The sequence below is a fragment of the Neopelma chrysocephalum genome, unplaced genomic scaffold (assembly GCF_003984885.1).
Source record: "Neopelma chrysocephalum unplaced genomic scaffold, ASM398488v2 Primary Assembly neopelma1_102, whole genome shotgun sequence".
NCBI lineage: Eukaryota > Metazoa > Chordata > Aves > Passeriformes > Pipridae > Neopelma > Neopelma chrysocephalum.
In genome coordinates, this window is record NW_020897765.1 from 4910233 (window position 1) to 4935781 (window position 25549).

At 41.3% G+C, this 25549-nt stretch overlaps 1 protein-coding gene across 1 annotated transcript in view; it reads left to right on the forward strand.

Moving 5' to 3' along the window:
- Window positions 1-23442, forward strand: part of ITGA8 (integrin subunit alpha 8) — a 115752-nt gene extending 92310 nt beyond the window's left edge. The window contains exons 28-30 of the mRNA XM_027695673.1: window positions 12148-12249; window positions 20339-20461; window positions 21718-23442. Coding sequence (XP_027551474.1) covers window positions 12148-12249; window positions 20339-20461; window positions 21718-21804 — 312 coding nt within the window. The 3' untranslated portion in view covers window positions 21805-23442. The remainder of the gene's footprint in view (window positions 1-12147; window positions 12250-20338; window positions 20462-21717) is intronic.
- Window positions 23443-25549: the final 2107 nt, after the last annotated feature.

The following is a 25549-nucleotide window of genomic DNA, read 5'->3' on the forward strand; positions in this document are numbered from 1 at the left end:
GGTTGAATATTCTGATAATAACCATTCCACTGCTCTCAATATTTTAAAAGAACAAAATTATGGCATAGCCAAATGAGTTCCAGAAGGCAATAAATGTGCTGGCTTTATATCACCAGTAAACACTCACATATTTGCAGAGAAAAGTAGTTTTTAAAAAGAAGACAGAATGGACAAGGCAAATACCAGACCCTGGACCTCAGGAGAGCAGCCTGAAGCCTTTTCAGGTATCTGCTTGGGAGAACTCTGTGGGAGATGATCCCGGAAAAAAAGAGGAGTCCAGAAGAACTAGTGACTCTCCAGGATCACCATCACCTCCTTTAACTCATGAACTGTCCATCCTGACATGGTAAAAATCAAACGTAAAAAGGTGGTCATTGACTAAAGGCTTGACTCAATCTTGGAGGTCTTTTCCAATCTTTATGATTCTATGAAACATAAAGGAGGTGTAAGCAGAGTCAGTTAACCCGGTGCAGGGGCTGGATAAGGAATATAGATACAGTCTCTGAGCATGCATGGACAGAGTTAGGAAGATAAAACCCACCAGGAGCTGAGCCTAGTAAGGGGTTTAAAGGGCATTAAGGAGCCTTCTATATCAGCAGCCAAAAGAAGACTAGGGAAAAAATGGGTCTTCTGCTGAATAGGACATGGAAAAGGCTGAGTTACTTAATGCCTCCATCGCTTTGGTCTTTACTGGTAAAATCTGCATACAGTAATTCGAGGCCTCTGCAACCAGAGAAGAAACCTGTAGCCATCAACATTTATCTTCAATGGAGGAATATCAGATCAGGGGGACATTTAAACAAATTGGACATACAAAAGTCCAAGGAACCTGATGGAATACACCTACAAGTGCTGAAGGAGGTATAATGGCAATGTGAGACCTCTCTCAATTATCTTTGAAAAATCATAGTGATTGGGGGAAGTTCCTGAGGACTGGAAGAAAGCAAATGTCACATCTATCTTCAAGAAGGAGGATTCAGAGGACTACAGGCCAGTCAGCTTCATTTCAATCCTTGAGAAGGGGATGGAGAAAAAAGCCCTGGAAGCCATTTGCAGACATCTGAAGCTCAAGAAGGTGATTGGGAGTTGTCAATGTGGATTTACGAAAGGGAAATCATGCTTGACAAACCTGATAGTCTTCAATAAGAAAAATGAGGTTCATCTTGGTGGACAAGGCAAGAGAAGTCATTGGTTTTTATCTCAAATTTAGCAAGGTTTTTGACACTGTCAAAATGAGTGAAGAGAGGTGGATTCAAAACTGACTGAACTTCAAGCGTTTGATCAGCAGCATGAAGTCCAGCTGTCATTCTGTCAACAGTGGTATACCCCAGGGATCAATACTGGGGCCAATACTGTTTAACATCATTAATGACTTGGATAATGGGACAGAGTACACTTTCAGCAAGTTTGGAGATGATAGAAAAGTGCAAAGAGTCTTTGATACAGCAGTTGTTTGTACTGCCCTTCAGAGGAACCTCAACCGGTGGGAGAAGTGAGTCGGCAGGAATTTCATGAAGAGTGACGAAGGGAAATGCAAAGTGCTATACCACAGGAGGAATAACCCTATGCGCCAGTGCAGGCTGGGGGCCAACCTGCTGGAAGGCTGTGTTCTAACAAAGGATCTGAGAGTCCTGCTAGACACAAAGTTGAACATGTGTGGCCCACCGTGTGTGCCCTTGCAGCAAAGTAAGTCAACAGCCTCTTGGACTGCAACGGAAAGAGCATTGCCAGCAGGTCAAGGGAGGTGATTCTTTCTCTCCACTCAGCACTGGTGAGACACATCTGGAGTCTAGTCCTGGGCTCCCTGGGACAAGTGAAACATGGGCATACTGGAGCCAATGGCCACAAAGATGGTTAAGGGCTTGGAGCATTCGATATATAAGGAAAGGCTGAGAGAGATGGGAGTGTTCAGTCTGGAGAAAAGAATGCTCAGGTAGGATCTCATCAGTATGTATAAACATCTGTTAGGAAGGAGTAAGGAAGACAGGGTGTCGGCGAGGAAAGCTCTGGAAACTTAATGTAAGGATCCAAAAACTCCGTTTATTGAGGATAGAAAGCAACTTAATATACACTGCATAATAGGCTCTTACATATTACAGAGATTAGGCTCCTAATTGGCACTTGACTAATAGGTGATATCATCCCAACTGCTTTCCATTGTTTACACAGGTGGCTTGTTAAGTGCTTTTGTTTTTCAAATTCCAAGCTCCTGTTTTTCAGCCCAAGTTAGAATACACAAGGTCATTGCTGCTTTCTCATGGCCCTGTTATCTCAGACTTTCTCATGGGCCTAGTCGGACTGCATCTTATACTTTAGCAGCTCATCCATAGCTTTAGTCATGTTCATATGCCCTCGCGATTCTAACCAATCATCAATAATTCCCCCGTTTTTATTTTGGCGCAATAATGCTTTCTTTGTTGTAGTTTTCACACGTCTAGTAATACAGGAAAAGGCAACACGAACTATCACTAAAATTACAATAACTGTCAATAGCCATCGTAGGCCTTCTTTAACATAACTTAGAGCCCATTCAGATATAGAACCAAAGATAGATTGAAGCCATGAGTCTATAGGACTAGTTGCTACTGTCACTTTCCTTGTGTGATCTGTTAACCACTGTAGTTGTTTATGTATGGAGTTACTGTGATCTGAAAGATTAAAGCAGCACATACCTTCAAAGTCCTTACAGCCATGGCCCTGTGCTAACAACAGAAAATCAATAGCAGCTCGATTTTGTAGGACAGCATGACGTAAACTACTAACGTCTTGTGCAAGTTCTGTTATTACTCGGGTGGTGACATTTGATTGTTTGACAGCCCAGCATGCAAGTTTGCGAATAGATGTTAGTGCCTGTGCCGTGCCTATACCTGGGATAATAGATCCAAAAACACTAGCTGTTTTGCCCCATAGTTCTACTCTGTCATCACAATCTGAGGAAAGTTGTTTTAAGCTTCTCTTTTGTCTGCGTAATGAGGTTAGATTAAGAAGCTGTAAAAAGGATGGGGATAGCAGCGTAAGTGACCCTATATAACAAGGTCCTCCGAAGGCACGTACAGGAATGCCAGGCCAAGCTCTGTCACCACAAATAAGAAATACACCTGGTGGTAAGGCGCGTGCAGTGTTGTTAGCCCAAATACCTGGTGAGGAAGGTTTGACTTCAGCTCCATACGCCCCAAGGCCTTGGTTGTTAGTATTGTTAGTGCCACAATAGTCTCCTACATTTTTATAATTAAACCCTGGGGTACGTGAAGTGACATTAGTCCATCTAGATAAATCGTGGCTTTGATGTGCACCTATCCTAGAATGAAATGTTCCCAGCATAAAACAGGTTTGAGTCCCATTTTGACTTGTATTACGTACAGACAGTGATCCCATTAAGTCTAACTCTTGGGGACTCTGGGGTAAAGAGATATTAAGAGCTTTTATAAGGCACGCAGATGTATTAGAGATAGCTATTTCATTTCTACATGATGATGATACCCATCCAGCAAACACTAAATTCAATTTATACACCGAGTTAAAAGGCAGACCAAATAAACAAGTACGAAAAGGATCTGAGGCAGATGCTAAAGACAAACAAAAGGATGATTGTCCTGTTTGATTTGCCCAGGTGACCCACATGTTTTTCTGAGGGTTAATGGTATGAAGGGTCTCAACACTGCCAATCACAGCTGTGAAAAGAAGAAAACTTATTTTATATCCGTGCAATAAAATAGACAGAAATCTTAACATCTTTGCTAGAATACAAAACAGTAAATCAAGTCTGGGCACGTAAGTCCTGCAGTTCTTTTGTGTACAGTTATTCAGTCAATTCAGATGCTGTCCCAGTGTCTCTTTCGTCAGCAGGTGCAGGGGAATCAGATGTTGAAGAGGCTGGAGGTGGTGGTTCAAGGTCAGGTGAGGCTGCAGGCACCGCAGGTGTTTTTCCTCCTCGTCCTCCAGGGCTCTCAATCGCTGGCTTGACCCAACGACTGGGAACCCACAGGGTACCTGTAGAAGTAGATACACAGAAGTAGCCTCGACCTATAAAGATGACTTCTGCCGGACCTTCCCACATCCCAGTTTTAGGATTCCGATAGTGAACCCTCATGGGTGGTCCTTTTGACACCTGCTCCTTCTGATTATGTTTGACAACAGGAGGTACTGAATCATCTCCGAAAATACACAAATGGTTAAGGACAAAAAGAGTTTTGCTAACTCTCTCTCGGGCATCCCTGATGTCATTATACTTTTCGAGATAGCTTTTAATTGTTCCATTCATTCGCTCCACTATAGCTTGTCCAGTAGGCGAATGAGCTATGCCCGTGACATGTTTTATGTCCCACTGCTGCAAGAATTGTCCCAGAATCCTGCTAGCATAGGCAGGTCCATTGTCTGTCTTTAATGTCTTAGGGACTCCCATAACAGCAAAACAATTTGTTAGATGACGTTTCACATCTTGGACTTTTTCTCCTGGTTGCAGCGTAGCCCATACAAAGTGACTGTAGGTGTCTATGGACACATGCATGTATTTCAATCGACCAAAAGCAGGAACATGTGTGACATCCATTTGCCACAGTTCATTAGCTTTTAGTCCTTTGGGATTAACTCCCACTCCGAGGCCTACTCCTTTATTTTGCTGACTGCATATAGGGCATGCTTTCACTATTGCTCTGGCATCCTCGATTGACAGTCCATATGAGTGACTGAGGCCTTTTGCATTTTGATGATATATAGCATGAGCCTCACGTGCTCTAAGGAAGGGAGATATAGGAGCTTCTGTTACTGTTGATACTAGACGATCTGCTCTAGCATTTCCTTCTCCCAGCCCTATGTTCCATTGATGGCTTCTGATATGCAACACAGCATATTTGGCTGACCGGCAAGCAATTGCTTTGTGAAGCTGCTGTAATAGTTGCATGAGTCTGGCATTCTTAACTTCCCTAATGCTAGCATCTTCAATTCGATTAGCCACTCCTGCAACATACATCGAGTCTGTCACCACATTAAGTGCTTGATCTAGCCAGTGAGACAATGCCCACACAACAGCTGCAAGCTCTAATGTTTGCAAAGAGTCCTTTAACTGCGCATCTAGGAAGTGTTGATGCCATCGCCCTTCGTGCCTCCAGGTGGCTACGGCACGTTGCGATCTCCTTCCAGCGTCGGTGAATACGGTGATTGCATTCTGGAGCGGTGTTGTAGATCGCTTTGGAACTTGCAGCCACGCCTGATTAGTCATCCAGGCTAGCGTCGGTGACTGCAAAGGACGGATGTTAATGACGGCATCTGACACGAGTAGCGCTCCTTGCAGCTCAGGAGAATGGACTAAATACCAGTCCAAGTCCTCCTGTTTTATCGGCACTTGAATCTCATGTGGTTCTGACCCGGTCGCTTGCACAATCCGGTTTCTGCCTTTTCTGATGAGGTCTGCTAAAGTCCGAATCCTTTCTTGGACTGTTCTGCGTGGTTGCAATGATGTTGTCAGCCATTCTAACACGATCTGTTGCCCCTCAGTCGATGTTGCAAGCTGCTTTTGATTGTCCCCCGTTTTTATTTTTTGCTGCGTGAGGGCTCCCATAAAATGCTTTTCTCCTGCCAAGATAGTAAGGTCGACAGGTACACCCTCTATCCGTCGGTGTGTGACACGATCAGCAATACTGGCTGCAATCTGATGCAAGATGTTTCGCTGTTCCGGGGTGACAGTCACTGCTGCTGAAGGATCTGTACCTTTTAATAGCGGTCTGAGGGGTTCTAGCCACTCATTAGGTATTCCCACTACTGGACGCAACCACTGTAAATCCCCTAAGAGTCTCTGAGCATCGTGCAAGGTGGCAATCTCTATACTGATGGACAATTTCTGAGGTCGAATGACAGAGTCTGTGATTTGCCAGCCTAAATAATGCCAGGGACTGGATTCTTGAATTTTCTCAGTGGCTATGACTAAGCCTTGCTGTTGCAACTGACTAACCAACTGCTGTTTCTGATTTTTTGTAAAGTTAGTCGGCTGGGCAAACAATAAATCGTCTACGTAGTGGTAAATTACTGTCGAGGGCCATGATTTTCTGATTGGCTGTAATGCAGCATCCACATAGAGCTGACAAAGCGTCGGAGAATTCTTCATTCCCTGGGGCAACACTGTCCACTCATAACGTTGTGCTGGTCCTTCTTTGTTTATAGCAGGAACAGTGAATGCAAAACGCTGACGATCCTGTTCATGTAATGCAATAGTGAAGAAGCAGTCTTTAAGATCGATTATTAACAGAAACCAATTTCGTGGGATCATAGCTGGATTTGGCAGTCCTGGTTGTAATGCCCCCATCGTATGCATCTGGGCATTTACTGCACGTAAATCATGCAGAAGCCTATATTTCCCAGATTTCTTTTTAATCACAAAAATAGGAGTATTCCACGGGCTTGTTGACAAACGTAAATGTCCTTGTTGTAATTGCTCCGAAACCAGTGCATGTGCCTGTAGAAGACTTTCCCTTTTTAAGGGCCATTGCTCTACCCACACCGGCGTTTCTGTCTTCCATTGGAGTGGGATCGGGAAAGTCCAGGCAATGGCCGTCATGCTAAAGGGGATCTTGGTTCGTTGGTCAGAACTATCCCCATCTGTGCAAGAATGTCTCTCCCTATCAATGCTTGTACTCCATCGGGCAGGGGGAGAATAGACACGCTACAGTTCACAGTCATTCCATCTAACACGATTGTTATCGGAGGGGACCTTTTTGCCAGAGTCAGTCCACCCACACCTGCAACTGTTGCTCCTGCGTTCTCTAAAGGCCACGATGTGGGCCACCGGCGAGCTGCAACAATACTGACGTCAGCTCCCGTATCCAGAAGAGCAATTAAATGTGCAGTTTGCGAGTTCCACTGCAGCTGGATGGCTTTTCGTGGTCGTCTGGCCAGGTCTATTGTTAACAAAGCCGATGCACCAGTAGATCCGAAGCCCTGATCTCCACGTTCGGGCTTGTCCGATAGTCCAGATGTGATTTGAGGTAGTGGTATTAGTTGTGCTATACGGGATTTTGCTGGGATATGCAAAGGTGGAAATAGTGTGTTTACCATAATCAATATTTCTCCAGTGTAATCGGCGTCAATCAGTCCTACTAAAACAGTTAATCCAGCCATTGTGGCCGAGGACCGACCGATTAGCAAAGCCCCCACCGGTTTGCCATCAATTAACACTGGTCCGTACACTCCTGTCGGTAGCTTTTGAGGACGCTGATCTATGAGGGTGCAGTCTATTGTGGTCGCCAGGTCCAAGCCGAGACTCCCTCTGGTTGCGGGTCGCAGTGCGAAGTCTGAGCCGGGAAGCTGTGAGTGGTTGGAGCCGTCACTTGTGTCTTGGCGCGGGACCCCTTCGCGCTGGCTTTCCCGTTTCCCGATCCACGCCAGCACATAGCAGGAACATGCGTATTTTGCTGACAACGAGGACACCACACCGGACCGGCCTGGCACTCTCTTCGCATGTGTCCGTACGCTCCACACCGAAAGCATCGTCTTTGTGCTGTTCTATTTCGCTGCGTGGCTCCGGACGGAGCTTGTAAGGGTGCAAGCGCGGCTAAAACCTGAGAGCTAGTAGCCTTCGCCTGCTCCTTTAAGCCTTCACCCAGCTCCCTAACTGCGTTCACTAACATGGCATTAGGCCCCTGGGGTACGTGCGCCATTCGCTCTAATAGCTCCTCAATTGACCAATTACCCGGGAGTGTGACAATGACACTGCGAGCTGTAGAATTACAGTTCTGCAGCGCACACTGTTTTAGCAGCGCTCCGTACATATATTCAGGAACCCCTGCTGACTGAATGGCATTAGCAACTCTGTCTACGAAAGATCCAAAAGGTTCTTCTCTTCCCTGCTTGATCCCCATATATGACGGAATTCCTCCCGGAGCTTTGATCTGATCTAGAGCGAGACGGGCTAGGCGCATAGATTCCCTGATCTTATCGGGCCCTATCAACGTTTGTGCCTCCAACCTGGTGTACGGTCCCAAACCCATCAATTCGTCCAGCGTAACCCCGTTCAAAGGGTCATCTGCCGGTCTCTGAATCGCTACAGATTCCTGGCAAAGTGCTTGCCAGTGTGCATTATGAAGCATTTGCTGGTGCTGTGAAAGAACCAACTTCATAATACTCTTAATGTCTGCTGGCAAAAGCAAGTTGCTACCCCAAATATAATTCAACATTTGTCGGGCAGGCTCGCCCTGGATTCCACTGTCACTAACGGTAGCACGCAATTGCGACAACAATTTCCAATCGAGGGCAGTGATAGTCGCTACCCAACCACCTTCCCGTGCCGGAGTATAAACTACCGGGAAGGCATTAGTTAAAACCTCTGCCGCTTCTTTGTCTCCCGCTTGCAAAGCGTCTGCGGCAATGCCTTGCCAGAGCTTTCGTCGCTCTATCGCGACATTATTTGATGTATCGGGTGAGGGGGGTGACGCAGCCCCGGTAGACGAGATCTGCTGGGACTCAGGGGACGGGCTAGGGAATTCTAGGGAAGGGGCAGTGGGAGTAATAAAAGCCTGCCTCTGGGAGTCAGGCGGGATATGTATAACATTAGTCGAGGGAGGCAGCGGGCACGGAGACTCAGCAAAAGGATTGCCGATGTCTCCCAAACGCTGTGCAGCAGCTCGAGCAGCCTGCTGTTCGGCTTTATGTTGTTGCAAAGCATTAGAAACAGCCTGCCACTGCTTGCCCAACTTTTTAGCCACTTTATCGTCATTCAGTAAATCCTCCCACAACTTATCCCCGTACCGTTTCCATTCACTTTCATCAAAGACCGTATTGGGGTCCGCAAAACACCCTTTCGCAAACCCCACCTTAAGCAATTCCGGTAAATCCTTTTTTAAATCTAACCCTTTAACTCCCCGCTTTCCCAGAAAGCATTGGAGTAATGAAAGTGCCGCCTGCCTCTCCATTACCTAAACCACGCGTTACCACGCTGTGCAGCCTTTCCACGAGACTTTGCGGCTTTGTCGGCGGGTCCCCTTCTTCAGGAGTTTCCCGGGCGCTGGGTCCAACAATTTCGTTGCCGGAAGCGCGGAACTTAATCCCTTCGCCGTCCAAAATCCCCGAACGAGAGGCTTTCGGCAGCGGCAGGTTTGAGCTCTTTTCGCAACGTGGGACGCGGAGCGTAACTCTTTCGCCGTCCAAAATCCCCGAAAAAGGAGGCGTCTGGTGGCGGCAAGTTGAGCTCTTTTTCGTCCAACCCTTTCGCCTACTTGCGCTGCACGACAAGACCGACCGAAGTTACTCGTCCGACCGCGGCCACGAGAACCCGACTTGGTTCTTTCGGAATCCGACTTGATTCCAGCCCAGAAGCCCGACTTGGCTTCTAGGGACCCCCCCTTGGTCCCTGTTCGGGCGCCAAATTTGTCGGCGAGGAAAGCTCTGGAAACTTAATGTAAGGATCCAAAAACTCCGTTTATTGAGGATAGAAAGCAACTTAATATACACTGCATAATAGGCTCTTACATATTACAGAGATTAGGCTCCTAATTGGCACTTGACTAATAGGTGATATCATCCCAACTGCTTTCCATTGTTTACACAGGTGGCTTGTTAAGTGCTTTTGTTTTTCAAATTCCAAGCTCCTGTTTTTCAGCCCAAGTTAGAATACACAAGGTCATTGCTGCTTTCTCATGGCCCTGTTATCTCAGACTTTCTCATGGGCCTAGTCGGACTGCATCTTATACTTTAGCAGCTCATCCATAGCTTTAGTCATGTTCATATGCCCTCGCGATTCTAACCAATCATCAATAACAGGGCAGGCTCTTTCCAATGATATCCAGTAACAGGAAAGAAGCACAAACTGAAATACAGGAAATTCCATTTAAACATAAGAAAAAACACTTTTTACTGCGAGGGTAGTCAAATATTGGAAAAGGTTGTTTCTTGAGTTTGTGGAGTCTCCATTTGTGGAGGTATTCAGAACCCAACTGGATGTAGTCCTAAGTATATTGCTCTAGTTGACTCTGCTCTGAGTTTGTACTTGGAGTAGACAATCTCCAGATGTGCTCTCAAACCACAGGAGTTCTGTGAAAACTTTGAGTTGGGCCATGGTCATCCAACTTCATCCAAGTTGACTCCCAGGTTTAGATTATGCTTCTTTCAGGTCATTTTCACAAACAAACCTTTCTCCATCAGTGAAGGGAAGAAATAGTAGCCCAGATTATCAAGGGATCTTCTTACCTCAGCTGAAAAAACAGCAAGACAGCTGAAAGGGGAAAAGCAATTCTTAGGGAGGGTTTATGCCTTTGATGCAAGAGAGAATATCAGAGAAAACACCAGGGAGGAAAAGATGTTGAGTAATCATATAGAAACCAAATCTTCTCAATGAAACAGAACTCCTAAATGTGTGAGAAATAGAAGGAAGGAGAAAGAGTTTTGCAGAAGGGCATTTAGGAAGTGACAGCAATGTTCCAAATACGATAAGAATCTGGTGACAAAATGAGAGATTGCTTTACTAACAAGGCTCTGTCTTTCTGTTCAGATCTGGTCATCATATTTAAGAAAGAATTGATATAGGTAGCAAAAATGGAACATAATAGTTTTAATAATAATAATAATGAGATAGAAAAGAGATATATTAACAACCATAACTCCTAGCCATCTGGATTCCATTGACCATATTAGCACTTAACTGTCTAATGCTTTTCAGTGAATATCAAAGCACTTTCGAAGCAGATCCATATCAGTACCCCAAATTTACATGAGAAGAGATATACAAGATAATAGTGCCACCCAAAAAATCAGTTGCAGAGATGAAATTAGATCTGTTGACTACCAGAAGAGAATGGTTAACTATTCAGCCATCCTTCCTTGGGAAAAAACAAAGAAAAAGAGGATGTTCTAAGTGCAGGATCTTCTGTCTGAAAGATTTACTTGATACCTGATGGATATAGCCTTCAAAACTAGCTCCAGTTAGATACTGATGATGCCAAGAGCTCAATGGGATTCAAAACATGGGTGTGGAAAATATTTGTATCCATTGCAGTAAATGTTGTAACCATTCCTTTAAGGGATATGCACTTTCCACATATCAGAGCTTAAGTCAGTTTATAGCAAATACTGGCAGGTATTTTTCCAGCAGACATACCAGCACTCAACTATCATTTAAGGCAGTTTTCACAGAGTGGGAGGTTATTGTCAAGGTAAGAACAACACAATGAGACTCACAATTGGTCAGGTGTAGTGTGTCACTGCCTACCTGGCACCAAATGAGGTGAAAGCACTAATTAAATCACTGCATGAGATACATGATGTAACAGTTTTTAGTCATTGTAAACTAGGTAAGGTAATGCCTAATCGAATCTAATCTAATAATGTTTTATAAATATAAGGAAGTATAAATGAAACACAGAGAACTGACAGAGAGATGCATTTTGTTTCATCTTTGCATCTTTGGGTTTGTTGAAGTGCTTAATGACAGCTATATAAATATTTTACTAGGCAGCCAATTAAACACTGGCTGCTATACATTCCTCTCACAGTGGTACAATTTAGTAAACAAGCAAGGTGAGTGGGGTTTTTTGAGCTCTACTGCAATAGGAAATGAATCACATTCTAATAGTAACCTGCTCTAGGTGACCCTGCCTTGGCAGACAATTTGGACTAGATGATCTCCAGAGGTCCCTTCCAACCCAAACTATTCTGTGATTCTGTGATCCTGTGACCCTGTGTAAATGAAGTGCAAAGATGCTTGTTCCTATTGTTCTTTGATGGGAAGGCACAGCCACTTCTTTGATGCTATCAGGAAGCTCTACCAACCTGGTCTCAATGTAGGCCAGGAAATTTTCTCAAGATACGCATGTCGGTTGTCGGGCTTGGTGAGCAGAGCCAAGGTTTTAAAACATGGACACCCCATCAACTGGGCCCATGCTTCTAACTCACCTATTTCAGAGAGATATAAGAGAGACAACTGTATGTGTCTTTCTGCATATCTAACCCTTCTTCCCCATTTGAACATGTGGCCTTTGTGTTGCAGCTCTGTGCTGTATTTATCCCATGGACATGTACAAGTCCCAGTGTTCCTACATTCTTTACCAAAAGAAACCATCTTTGCCTTAGGAAATCAGTGCTCTGTATTTTTTCTCTGCTTATTTTTTTTAATGCTTTTAAATATCAGCATGGTTTTTAATAATTTCTTTTGTTCTATAATTCCAGAGAAAGAATGATCTCTATAGTCTTTCTTCCAATGTTTCCTTCGAAGTTAAGAGCATGCCATACAAGGTGCAACCAGCAAAGCTCCCCACAGGAAGCATAGCAGTAAGTAACTGAAAATTATATCTTTGTGTGAAGTACATGTATTTGGTCATTCTGATCACAGCTGTGAAAGTTTTTGGAGATGAAAATTGGTCTTTCCTGTGTTTCTAGTGTAAATTCCTGAAATAATATCTAAAGGAAATACCTTTATTGCTTCCTGTGGAAGGTGGTGATATATGATACTGATTACATTTTTAAATAACTTCTTGCTGCACTAATGTACAGACTGCTTTATTGCAATCAGGATGGATTTTTCACCCAGAAGAAAACAACAGAACTGTGAAAGCAAGTGTCTAGTTACTTTGTTTGGGGTAAAATAAGTCTGGAGGAGATTTTTGTGCAAAATCCAAAATCATGTTTCTGTCAGGTTTAAAGATCTCACTCTTCTCCCAATCAGCAGTTCTCTCACACAAGCATATGGATTATCTACAGCAATTTCTCTCCTATCTGTATTAAGCTTCTTTGATACTCTGATTTTCAGAAAGGTTTGCATACCTCTCTAGGGTTTCAACCTCACAGCACATCAAGTGCAAGATATGAGTTTACCAACTGATGTGATAGATAGGTGCTAAAGTACTTGCCTTATTTGCAGACTGAGATTTGTATGGCCCTCAATTACTATATGAAAAATTAACCTTGGAGGCATAAGTTTGATTTAATTGTTTTCTTGTGACAAAGCATTGACTTTTGGGAGAACTTTAAAGGAATTTGCTCCTTATGGTATCTAATACCATGGTTAAAATTCGCTCTATTTTGTCATTACTGGTAGAAACAAGTAAAATATGAGTGCAAAAATTGGATCTATTATGAGTAATCTGAAACTGTAAGGCTTATTGTTCTTATCTCTTTGAAGATTTATCAGTTACAGTCCTTCTTTTTTGAAGCTCCTTTCAAACTTTTCCAAGTTAAATCATGGTGAAAATACATCATACTGGTCTGTTGAGATGTGGTTGTAGGGGCAAAATATTTTCTTATATGGAAAACAGAATAAAACACTTTATAGCTTACTTTGAGTGTATTTTAGAGGATACAAGGTATAAAGTTGTTTTTTGAATATGCACAGATTACATGGTTGATACGTGCTCTAGCAAGACACAAGGTAAAATCTTGGTCCTGTACGCACAGTGACTACAACCTCCATCATCAGGAGAACCATGATTTCACCACAGAGATTTGGTGCTTAATGCAGTATTCATCCAGAAAGGTTCAAAGGCTCCAAGCTGACAGATATACTCAGGCTCTTTTTATTTTCTTGCAGCATGTGTTCCATACCAGAAACACATGTTATGCAGAATTCTGTTGGTAGTGGTACCTTCATCTGGACTGAAGTGCTTTATCCCAGGTGATAGCCTGCTGTTCTCAGCAAGTGTCAGATGATCTACCAAATGATCAGATAAGCATTTTATTCTCTTACTCCAGCCAGTATAATGCTTGTTATTTGCTGCAGATGATTTACAGCAAAATGCCTGTAATGGCAACTGTAAAATGTTGAAAAATGATAGTGCTTTTATGTCGTTTCGTATGTGGAGATGGCAGTGGATACTTGCCAGCTCTACAGCTTGATGTGTTATATGCACCAGTTCTTTGATGTTCCACTTGCAAGAAGAAATATTTGCTTAAAGTTGGGCAAAGCTTAATATTTTTGCTCCTTCTGAAAAAGATCACTAGTTGTGTTTTAAAAGTTTCCAAAGATTTATTTGGAAGTTTACAGTTTTCTTTTAGACAGTGAAAGGATGGAAGAGGAATAAAGATTTTAATATTTCAAAATTAATTGTCAAAAGTATGTATCTAATAATCAGCTAACACTTTAAAGTTTATATAGAGAAGATAATGTAGTTAAAAGAACAGAGCATATGTCCTTCATTTAACTCATACAATGCCATGTTCCAATTATGCAAGTTGATATTTATTTTTAGTTTTAATGGCATGAATAATCCCATACTCAATAATCTGCGGAGTCATGTAGTCATATGTGCAGCACTGAAGTCTTTATTTCCATCGTCATGGAATGTAGGTCTTTATCTCGAACAGAGAGAGGGCCATGATACAAAGGTGTGTGAAAGGTTATATAAATGTAAGAAAATCTTAATCTTTTATAGTAAAACATTAGAGTGAAAATGCATCAAATGGAAAATTGGCATGAAATTTAGTGGAGCTTAAACCAGAATCCACTGACATCAATAATAGTATGTCTATTAATTTTCATATGCTGGGAATTGCAGCTATATATTATACAACTGAATGGATTTTCTTGCTAACAGTTCTATCATTCAAGAGAAAATTGTCATTTTTTCTTAGAAGTATTGTTATGGTAAATGATACTATCTTACTTGATGAATTTCATGGGGAACTTGAAAGTACTTTTTATTACAAGAAGTACTGAGTTACAATAAGCAGCAATTTGTTCTATTTTGTTTTATGATTCTTGAGCCAGTTTGGGAGTTTAATAAAATATAATTGCTTTTCTTAAATATTTGATAGGATCTTCAGGGGGGATGCTTTAATGTAAATTGTTTGACTAGTGTCCTACAGTGAGTAAAACTTGTTTCAGACTAAGGCTTATACCTCCTTTTTTAGCTTTTATACAGTGATAGTACTTTCATTTTAGACATGCTTATATTCCTTATGAAATATATTTGTATAAACATTTGTAAAGTGTAAACATAAATTTCAATATTAATTATGACTCCAAGCTCAAGGGAGCTTTTACATTCTATTTTGATATTTTTTTCAGAGCATATAAGAACATCATGCTGCAAAGGCTGGCTTGGGTCATGTAGGAGTACACAGGAATTCCTGTTTCTCAGCCTCTGTAACCAAACTTGCTGAAGACTAGAGAAAGGTCATCATGGGCAGTAAAAGTAGTAGCATTAGAATAATAATCAATTTAGCTACTGTTTCTTAAAGTAGCAGAATAAATTATGGAGAAGTTATTTTTATATTTTAAAGTGTGTCTTTTAAAGGACCAGAGAGAAAAGAATAGCTTTGTGACAATCCCACTAGCTTGCACTGAATTCTGACTATAGATGCTGGATGTTTGCACCAGTGAAACTTAATTCCTATCTTTCCACAAGGGACTGCCATTGAACCAGCAGCTTACCACATATGTTCTTCTCTGCCTTGTGCTGCCTTCCAAAGGAATCAAAGACAATTTTAAGGCACTGAGTAGCACCAAAATCAGAAGCATAATTCAAAATGTACAAAAACCAGCAGCAAAAAACTTATTATTTTATCTACTTACAATGTGCTTAAGCATGTCACATTTAAAAAAAAAAAGAAAAGAAAAGCCCCTATAGAAACACTTTGACGACCAACAAGTGACTTTCATGGAACCACAACAGGGATTCTGAAGTTAAGACTATCAGAGAGCATCCGTGTGTGGATTTTATTTCCAGTTGCAAACAAAGGCTCTGTCCATAACTCTTGGGTTGGCTTAACCCTCATCTCAGTGCCTGAGCCAGATGGCATTCTTTGGCACCCTTTCCATACGAAAGGGTGTGAGACATTCAGCAGTATGGAAGACCAAAAGTCAGATGGCTCCTCTGAAGTGTGTGAGCTGTGCTTTTCATCCTCCTGACAGAGAAGCAAGCACTGTTTTCAGTGTTCAGCATAAGAAAATCTTGTCCTGAATAGAGAGGAAAGCCAACATGCATCTGAAGTACAATGCCAATATGCTACACTTGTGTAAAAATTCCACTTCTTCACATTGGCCACCTTAGATGAAAACATATAAATCTCCCTTAAAAAAATTCTCTGGCTCTGATCCTGCAGTACTAAACCTACCACATGGAGAAGAACTTCAGAAATCCAAGCTGAATAATGCAGACTTGTCTTTAATCAAAATCATATGTAATACTGTTGTGGACAGCGTGGGGTGGAGGAGGGACAGTCTTCTGTGGAAATGGTGAAACACAGCAGGCAAAACTGAAGGGATGCTTTGTTTTTTAATTCCCCTCCAGCTTCTGCCTCAACTCTGTGGGTGTTCAGGACTTGTCCTGTCAAACTGTTCACCAGCAATTGCATTAGTAGCCTTGCAAGTCTTTGTGTAGAGTTTAAAGGGGGCAGCCCAGGGGCTGCGTATTCTACTGGTATATAGGCAGGAGTGAGACTGATGTCTACAAATAATACACTGCTCAGGAAATAAATCTCAAGCACTTAGCACAACCCTTCCTTACTTTCAAAACCTAAGACAAAGAAGGATTCATGGAAAAAGGGTAGGGGTGTGACAGGATGGTTTCAAGATTTTAGCAGGCAAATACTTCATTAGCATTGGCCCCACTCAGGCTAAAAGAGCAGAGAGATGTGGCAGCTTTGCAGCAGCATTCTACCTGACACAAGATAGACCTAATTTCTGCTGTCTGTTTGGCTCATTGCTGATAATCTAAGGATTATAAACATGATGCTCTGCACTTCTATAAGATTACAGTTTCTTGTTTATGTTTCAATATTTGTCAGGCTCCAGCTGAGCTACTGAAATTACACTGCAAATTTCACTCGACTATCTGCAAAGGCAGAGCAACAGAAGGAAGAAGGGAGAAGGGAGAAAGGATTCAGAATGCAGGCAGGACAAGCAAGGCTGAGTGCTACTGCAGCACTCATAATTGGTTAGCATCCTCAGGAAGATCCACATGTTCTTATCTGGATCCATGCTGATAGGTGCTCTATAGCTATCATAAGAGCTAACTCCCCTTATTGTTTTCGTAGCCTAAGAGGAAAGAAAACAACACACAAATACAGCAAACCTCTAGGATGTGGCACATAAAAGAAGACATGGAATGGCAGCAGAGATACTTGTAGCTGCATACACTGCTATCAGCTTTGTCCAAAACCTAATGAAATCCACCGACCCTGATGAAAGAGGCTGTTTCCTTTGATTTCAGCAGTATCTCAATCAGGCTTTGAAGTCTGGATTGACTCTACCTAATTTTGAACAGTGAACTGGTGCACATGAGTCTTGTTGCTGTGCTATCAGTAAGTAGTCCTGTGAAATATTCAAACACCAGGCAGCAGTTTACTTCACTCCTGTCTGAGAGCACCTGTGGAGCTGAAGTAGTTCCCCTAGATTGGATGAGAGTAGACTTGGTACCCAAGGAGACAGGAGTGATTCAGTCAAATACTATCTGAAGAAATATGTAAACCAAAACCTCTTCCACGAAGTACTTGCCCATTCTGATAATTTCCACATTCAGGATGAACAATTTCAGAAGACTTTGGCTGAAGCTATCAGTACCAGAAATGATGAAATAAAATCTTTGCATCTTCCCTCAGGTTTGATCTTGCTGTAAAATGGAGTCACTTTGTCAAACTTGAGAGGACAAAAAGTACTGCTGGGGTTTGCTTTTTGCTGTTGTTTTACAAATATTTGTTAAGATGGTTTTGGTAACTGGTCTATCGCTTTACTGCTCCAGCTTCACAACAATGTTAAGATATGTAATCTGTATGTTGACAATGTCAGGTTCCTTCCAAACCATAATTAAAATTTGTAACTTCCTCCATGTGGTACCTCAGAGTTTACCAACAGAGTAAGTGCACAGCACGGATGAGTTGGGGTTTTTTAATGAATCTGGTTTTGCTGTCTTAGAGCCCATAAATTTTCATCAGCACTTCCCAGCTCTTGTGCTGTATGTGATCAGGCCTTCAAGGCTTGCTTCAGGACACCATTCATGAGAATTTTCAAGCAGTAGAAGGGAGATGCTTTCTTCCTGGTACAGCTGAGCTCATTACTTTCTACAGGCTTCATGCAGCCCATCATAACTGCATCCCTTCTGTTTTCCCTGGCCAGTTAACCTCTTACTTGCATTCATCATTTTCCCTAACTGGCTTTCCTCTGGGAGGAATCTCTGCAGACAGTTCAGATGACCTTTTTCTCATTTTCTCTGCCCTTGTATTTAAATGCCACTCTGAGCCACAAGTAGAGCTATTCAAAAACATTTTGTCCTTATTAAATGAGCACTGCTCTTGCTGAATCTAACGATACAGAGAGCCTATGGAGTTCTGCAGTGGTTAAGAAGTGACCCAAAGAACAGGCTGGGGAAGGGAACTGTGTTCCTACAGTGGCATAGTTGATCACTTGATCACACCAGCAGGATATCTGTTGGGACACAGGGGTGGGATTTCATGTGTTGAAATAATTTTTTCTTGGTTTAATTAGCTAACATTTATTCTTTGTATATGCAATTCTTTTGAAACATTTTATACTAATAAGTATTTACAGCTGGTCCAGAGATGCATGTTAGGTGAGTGTGTTTGTTACATCCATGATGGTATGGCCAGCACTGCAAGCACTTCATCCTCAGGGTACAGGCCAATGTTAAAGTGCTGACAGCAGAAGGACTCAGCAGTGTCTTGGAATTTTCTGTGTAACTCTCAGGGTAAGCTTTGGTAGAAGGCAAGTGGTATCCTACATATAAAGTTGTCACTAATTTCTGTTCCCCATAACGATGAGGAATACTATAAAAAAACATGTACATCAGTAACGCTCACCAGACTGCCATCTTTGCAAACATCATGTCAGAGGATGGAGCAGTTGGCTGCAGAGTGCAAAGGACTATTCCAAAGTGTCTTCCAATTAAGCATGACAGTAGCTTAGAGACAGATCTACTGGTGCTTGCAGAACGAAAAGTCTAGCAAAAGAAAGAGGAAGAGAGGAAAGGGCTGGATGTCGCAGAAAAACTGAAATTGGCCATCTACAGGGAGAGGAGTGAGAGGCACAGGAATGGAATCAGTTTTGAGCTAAATTAGAGAGTTGTGTCCAGTCTTCAAACTTAGGCTGCTGTTCCATGAATGAACAAATTAGAAAACAGTGTTATGTTAAATTTTGGGTGCATCAACCAGTAAAAAAAAAAAAAAAAAAAAAAAAGAGAATTTGCGATGACTGCAGCTCAGAGACTGGGCAATAGCCAAGAAAAGTAGATTTCCCAGCTGTACCTTGAGCACTGAAGAGGAAGATCATTTGAGAGTTTGTGTAACTGATTTCATCATGTCATAAAGAAAATAACTTCCATCTATCACATACTTACCCTGTTTAAGGGAGACTAGGAGTAGATGAGAGAAGTCCAACAGAAAACCTGAGAGAGAAATAACTTCCTAGACTAACAACAAAGAGGAAAATTTGAGAAAATAAACTGAGATTGAAGGGACATATTCAAGACCAAAGAGCTAAGGAAAGCTCAAATTCATTCCTTCCCACTTGGGAGAAGTAGAGACAGAGCAAACATTCAGTGAGATTGACAAGGAGCCTTCCAAGCAGAGTCTGAGAGCATAAAATACATTTGGTAAAAGATATGGAAGGGAGAGTGAGGACGAGAGCGTGGAGGGCCCCAGAAGGGGAAAACAGGAAGATTATTATTACTCTTTGTCCACATGAAGGTCTAAAGAGAGAATTTTGCCAAGTCAGTTAAAACCTTTGATAACTCATGTTAGCACCTGCTGCTTTCTAGAGCCTCCTACAAGGAAAGAGTGCATTTTATGCTTATTTCCCACTTAGGTAATAATCTGTATGCTTGGCTTAAGGAACATCAAATCTTTCAGTGCATTAGGCTTTATCACAAGGACAATAAACTGCTACTTGAGTTTCATTTTTGGACTGCTTAGCTGAAATGCAAATCATCGGATAAAATGTATACTGGTATGTCAGCAGAAATTAAATTAAAAAAATGTAACTGGTATCTACTGTGGTTTGAATTACGAGTTTGGGCCGAAGTCAACCATTGTTTCAGAATAGTTCGGTGTAATTCAGTTACACTGGCCTAGGCTGTGCCAGCATGGATGTGAGCAGAACTTTGCTCCTTGAATATTCTTGAAGCATCTGCTCAGAAGGGTATTTTTTGCTACGCTGTATTAAGGGAAAATGGTTTGTTTGTCTGATATGACATGAATTTTGTGTATGTGTGAATTCCATTTCTAAAAGTTACCATGAACAAGTGGAAAGGAACTTACAGTAAAAGAAGCCAACATGGGAGAATTTCAGGGAATGTGCATTTCTATTCTGCAAAATGCTGTTGAAGTGAATGCTTTTAACCTTTGTATTCTACTGTCAGATTTGCTTTCCTTGCTTCACTTTTATTCATTTAATGTATTCTTTTCATTTCAGATCAGAACATCTGTTATTTGGTCCACCCCAAATGTCTCCTTTGAAATCCCTTTATGGGTTATAATACTAGCCATACTTCTTGGACTACTAGTACTAGCGCTGCTGACCCTAGCTTTATGGAAGGTATGCTGTATTATTACTGTTACTGTTGCCTAAAAAACCCTGAAAGATACTGGAAGATACTAGAAGAGAAGATAAAGAAAGGCTGGAATTGTGTAATCTTTAGCAGTTTGGAGCAAAAGCAACAATACATGTGGGTTTTTTGTTTTGGCATTTCTGACATGCTAGTGTCACTGACCTTTTTGCAGGGAACTTGTTTTCAAAGTCCTCCTTTATTACTGAAGTCTGGTTATAAATGGGCATACAGAGCTTGGCTCTGTTTCCCAAGACCTATGATCCTCTTTCTCAGGATGTTTAGGTTCAAAAAGAAGTTACTCTAACTTTTGTTTTCTCTGAATAATTCAGGGATTTCCAGTTTTTGTCAGCATGGAACAACATTCCCAGCTCTGAGAATTAATTTTTAGAAGATTTCAGTTTATATTAGTATATCATATCTTCTGGCTTTAAAGTTTTCTGTTTCTGTGTTGTTGTTACACTCCCTTCACAAGTTTTAAGACAAGTTACTGGAAACTGCTTTATTACAGGGAGCCAGTGTAGCTTTTGGCCATCCTCTCATTTCACATTAAAAAATAACTTCAAAATAATTCCTTAAGTTAGAATATGGCTCATCTGTCTTTAGCAGCCTAAAGGTTATGGTTAGGTGTGCAGTCTCTGCTAACTTCCCAAATTCATCTAGTCAGGTAACAGCAGCAAAAAGCTATGTCTAAAACATGCAAGGATGAGACAAATTTCAGCAGTACCTTTCTTTGACCTCATGTGAACATTCAACCTGGTGACTAGAAGGGTAACTTTTTTGCAGTTAAAGTTAGGTGAGAGGATCTCATCTTTAGTGATCTTTAGCCTAGCTTACAATACTGTCCTGTGCACATTTCCCAACACACATTCCACCTCTGTTATTGTTACTGCTTGTCAATCTAAATACCTTTTCTGAATGAGCATCTTGCTGAACTGAAATTAGCAATTTTCTCATTAGCATCAGTCCGTATCAGCATTCAGACCAACTTTACATCTCCTGCAAAGACATCTTTCATATAATTTGAATTTTTAAAGCTATACTTTGGAAGTCAATGCCTTGTACATAGAACTAATTTTTCATAGGGAATGGTTTGAATAAAAATGCAATATCTTCACAGTCTATCTGCCTGCCATAGGTTGTGTCTGACCTTTCAGGTTGACTGAGTGAAGAATCAAACTGCAGCTGAGTCTTCCTGTGGTTGTCTTAGCATGACACCTTTGTTTCTGTTGATTGTTTTCTGCAGTGTGGATTCTTTGACAGAGCTAGACCACCTCAAGATGACATGGCTGACAGGCAACAGCTGACAAATAACAAGACTACTGATGCATAAAGGAAGAGAGCGACAGTTAAAGTCAGAATCCTGCCTGAGACTAGAAACACAATGAGGATTAAATGGAGGATTCCTTCCACCAGCCTTCCTTTGTACCTGCAAGTGACATGGTGTCTTAATCTGATCTATGCAATGTTCTGTTAACGTGCCACATGACAGCCATCCTTGCCAAAGAAAGCAGCTTTATCACTGCCTATTCGCACCTGAACAGAATGTTTATCCCAATTCCAGTCAGTCTACGTTTCAGCAGATGCCTGTGAACACGTGTGGTATACTGAGATGGTTCCAGAACAAGCCCAAATCTCTCAAGGAGAGAATGCCTTCATTGCTGTTTTGTCTAGCAGATGGACCAGGACAAACCTTCTGAATGCTACTGTATCATACGGAATACCTTTGAAACCTCCCTAAGAATAAGAACTTTTATGAAATTATTGCTCAGGGAGACAAGCAATGTATCAGTACTGTGACAGTACTTCTGAAAAACAAAGGTAGTCTATAAAAAACTTTATAGATGGGGCACAATTATTTATTTTTCCACCTTTTTGGAATAAGTATCTGTAATAATAATCAACATAGATTTTGAGAGAGGAAAGTAAAAAAAAGTAGAAATCATGTCCTTACTTTACATGTAAATAGAAAAGTAAGCCCATTGTATACACAGAACACAACTTTCTTGGCTACAAGGAGTTTTGCAAAGCAGAAGATTTATGCAACGCTTTACGAGATGAGACATATGACAAACAGCTACATGTTGTATCTCTTTCAGCCCAGAGCTGGCAGTATCCCACCCAGATAACTAAATCCATGCACAACATAGAGCAGGGGATGAGGTACCCTGTTCTTATCTTGCTGTACAGACAACACAGGATACAGTCATTTCTGAAAGACTGTTTTAAGTTATCACAGCCACACTGGTGATGTTGTGAAGTCTTAGGGGGTTTGGGGCTGGGGTAAATTTTCTTTTCCATTGCTCTGTTACTTTGTTGAAATTGCCTCTTAAAATGGCTACTCACAATTGTAACTTGAAATCTTTGCCTTTTTTTATGTTACAGTCTACAAGCTGACAGCATCTCTAAAGTGATGACTTCAGCAAAATTTAGGGCTGAATATAATTATTTCTTAAGCAAAGTCTTGCAGGGAAGGTGGGCAGAATTTGTATTTATGCAGAAAAAGAGGATGCCAGCCAACCAAACATGAACATAAAAAGAGGGAAAATATTTTGAGGTAAAGAGTAAAAAAATACATTTAGGATCGATTTTTTTTTTCGCGGTTAAGGGTTCTGAAGAAGAAATGTTTCATTATTTCTGTTCTATCTGCAAATGGTCCTTATCTCAATATGAGCTTTAAGCTCTGATATGTGCAAATTTGTACCTGAAAGCTTGAGTCTTCCAGTGCTGCCTGTGAGTGTGAAATTAACTACATTGTGTAAACTTCATGAGGAATTGTTCATTTTCTGAAATCTACACCACACTTGCCTTCTCCTGAGCTCCTCTTCTTTCCTTTCTATCTCAGCTTCTCAATTGGCAAATGGCCTCATCCATTCTGCCACTTTTAGAAAACTGCCCTTCTGCTTCCTAATACTTCAGGACAGGAGCAGCCATGAAACATTGTCACTTCTGTCAGTCTGACACGAGATTTTACAGTAAGCAAGAACCTCCGTTTTCTAAGGTTGGGGAGGCCTGACCACTTCCCAGTCCTCCAGAAAACCATTAAACAGACTCCTTCACCTAAATGGGTTTGAGCTGACCCCTTGTAGGTTAGAGAGATCAACCGACAAATATCACCACAAAGCAAGCCTATCTCATATTTGCACACCTCTGTATCCCATGCATTCCAGGCAAAATTGTCCTTCCATGAAAGACAGTGAGCTTCTAGCTTTTGTAAATATTTAACTGTTGTGTGTAGCAGCTTCTGAAATAAGATTAGCTAGCTCATTGCAATCACATCATCTGCACAACTCTTACTCTGATGAGATAGCACCATAAGGAGATACCGAACATAGGACTTTTGTATGTGCAATACTTTATATTACTTATATACCTGAAGCATGTTTACACTGGCATTTGTGTTTGTTTTTTAAACTTTTGGATATAGTGATAATGATTACAATAAAGAAAAAAAGGATTGGAACAAAAATGAAAACAAACATAGCTCTGTTCAGCATTTGTTGCAATGTGTTTTCAATCCTACATTGCTCTGAGGATGGGACTAGGTGACCTAATAAGTTCTTTGCAGTTGTAACATCTATAGTTCACTTTTGAACAATTACTCTCCATTTTAATGATGGACAAAACGTGTTCAGATACTAAATTTAAACAATAAAGAACCTCAGTGACTGTTGAGCCTGGCTGGAATCCATTGGCTGCAGCTGTGTAATGTCACTGGAAACCAAATTAGAGGCACATGATCTGACAAACAGTTACTTTGAGCAATACTTTGTTTTATATTTCTACATCCTTGTAGATTAAACTTCCCCAATGGAAATGTCTGGAGCTGTGTGCTGTCAAGGACTGTAGTCTTTATTCCCAGCATTTGTGGATAGCTTTGGCTGCAAATTGCAAACAGCTTTGTGAAGATTTCTGAGTTTCAGTGCTTGCCAAGAGTGTTTATTCCCTGGGGAGATTGCATCCTGGATGTGGACACTAGCAAGCAGTTGACATAATCTTTCCCCCCAGTATATTAGTAATGTGCTGCATGATAACCTCTGCCACATCCCTACGTGACTGAACTTTTGTTTCAGTGACGTCAGCCTTGTAATGAGTTACTAAATGCAGCTTTGTGTACTGGTACTTCAGCCTTACGCTTCTCAGTGTATGTGGTGAGCTGCTGATGGCTGGGAACACAGCAGAAGTCCAGAGAGCAGGAAAAGCAGAAGGTTACTTTAAAAATTAAAGTCTTTTAAAACTCCTCATTGCTATGACCACCACAGCACTCTAGTAAACACAAAGACATTCGTCTTTTATTTCATGTGCTTCTTGCTGAGTTTGAGAAAGGCTGTCGGGTTATTTAATCCATGCAACAGACTGTATCTAGTGTCAAGTGGCATTTTCTGTTTCATGAAAATTTCAGAATTTACATAACAGGGATCAGTACATTTGAATATGTTTTCACTTACATATTTAATCTTTAAAGGTATTTAGCAAATACAGTTTTCATTTTACCACAGGTTAATTTTTTGTTGTCACCATTCTGTAACTCGTTTACAGTTTTTTCTATGTTCTGCTGACAGCTTTTGCAGGTTTCCCACATTAGACAGCTCTTGAAAATGGCACTGATTCTCTCTGCCTTTTAGCTGTGAATTTCTCATTCATTAGCATGAAGGATCTTCTGGTAGGCACGGCATACATTACCTAAAAAGCCTTTTGGAACCAACAAAACACCTAAGCATACAAAGGGGAAAGAAAACCCCAACCAGCCATGGCCTACAGTATTCCACTACATTGCAGCAAGGGGTTTTTTTTAATGAAATACCATCTGACACACTGCATTTAGGAATTTTTTATGAGTGTGTGTTTTATTTATGATTGTTGGCAAAGATCCGTATTAAAATGTAGTGTAATGGTAGTGCCTCTTGACAATAAAAAGTCTTGAATTCAGCTCGTGCAGGCGCCATGATGTGACACAGCAGGAATGCTTTTAATATTGAAGGACTGGTCTTGTTTTGCCCGTGTGTTGTATTTGAGGGGTACTTAACTATTCAAGATGCTATGCTACTGTACACAGTGATTTTTAGAAAAGAAGAATG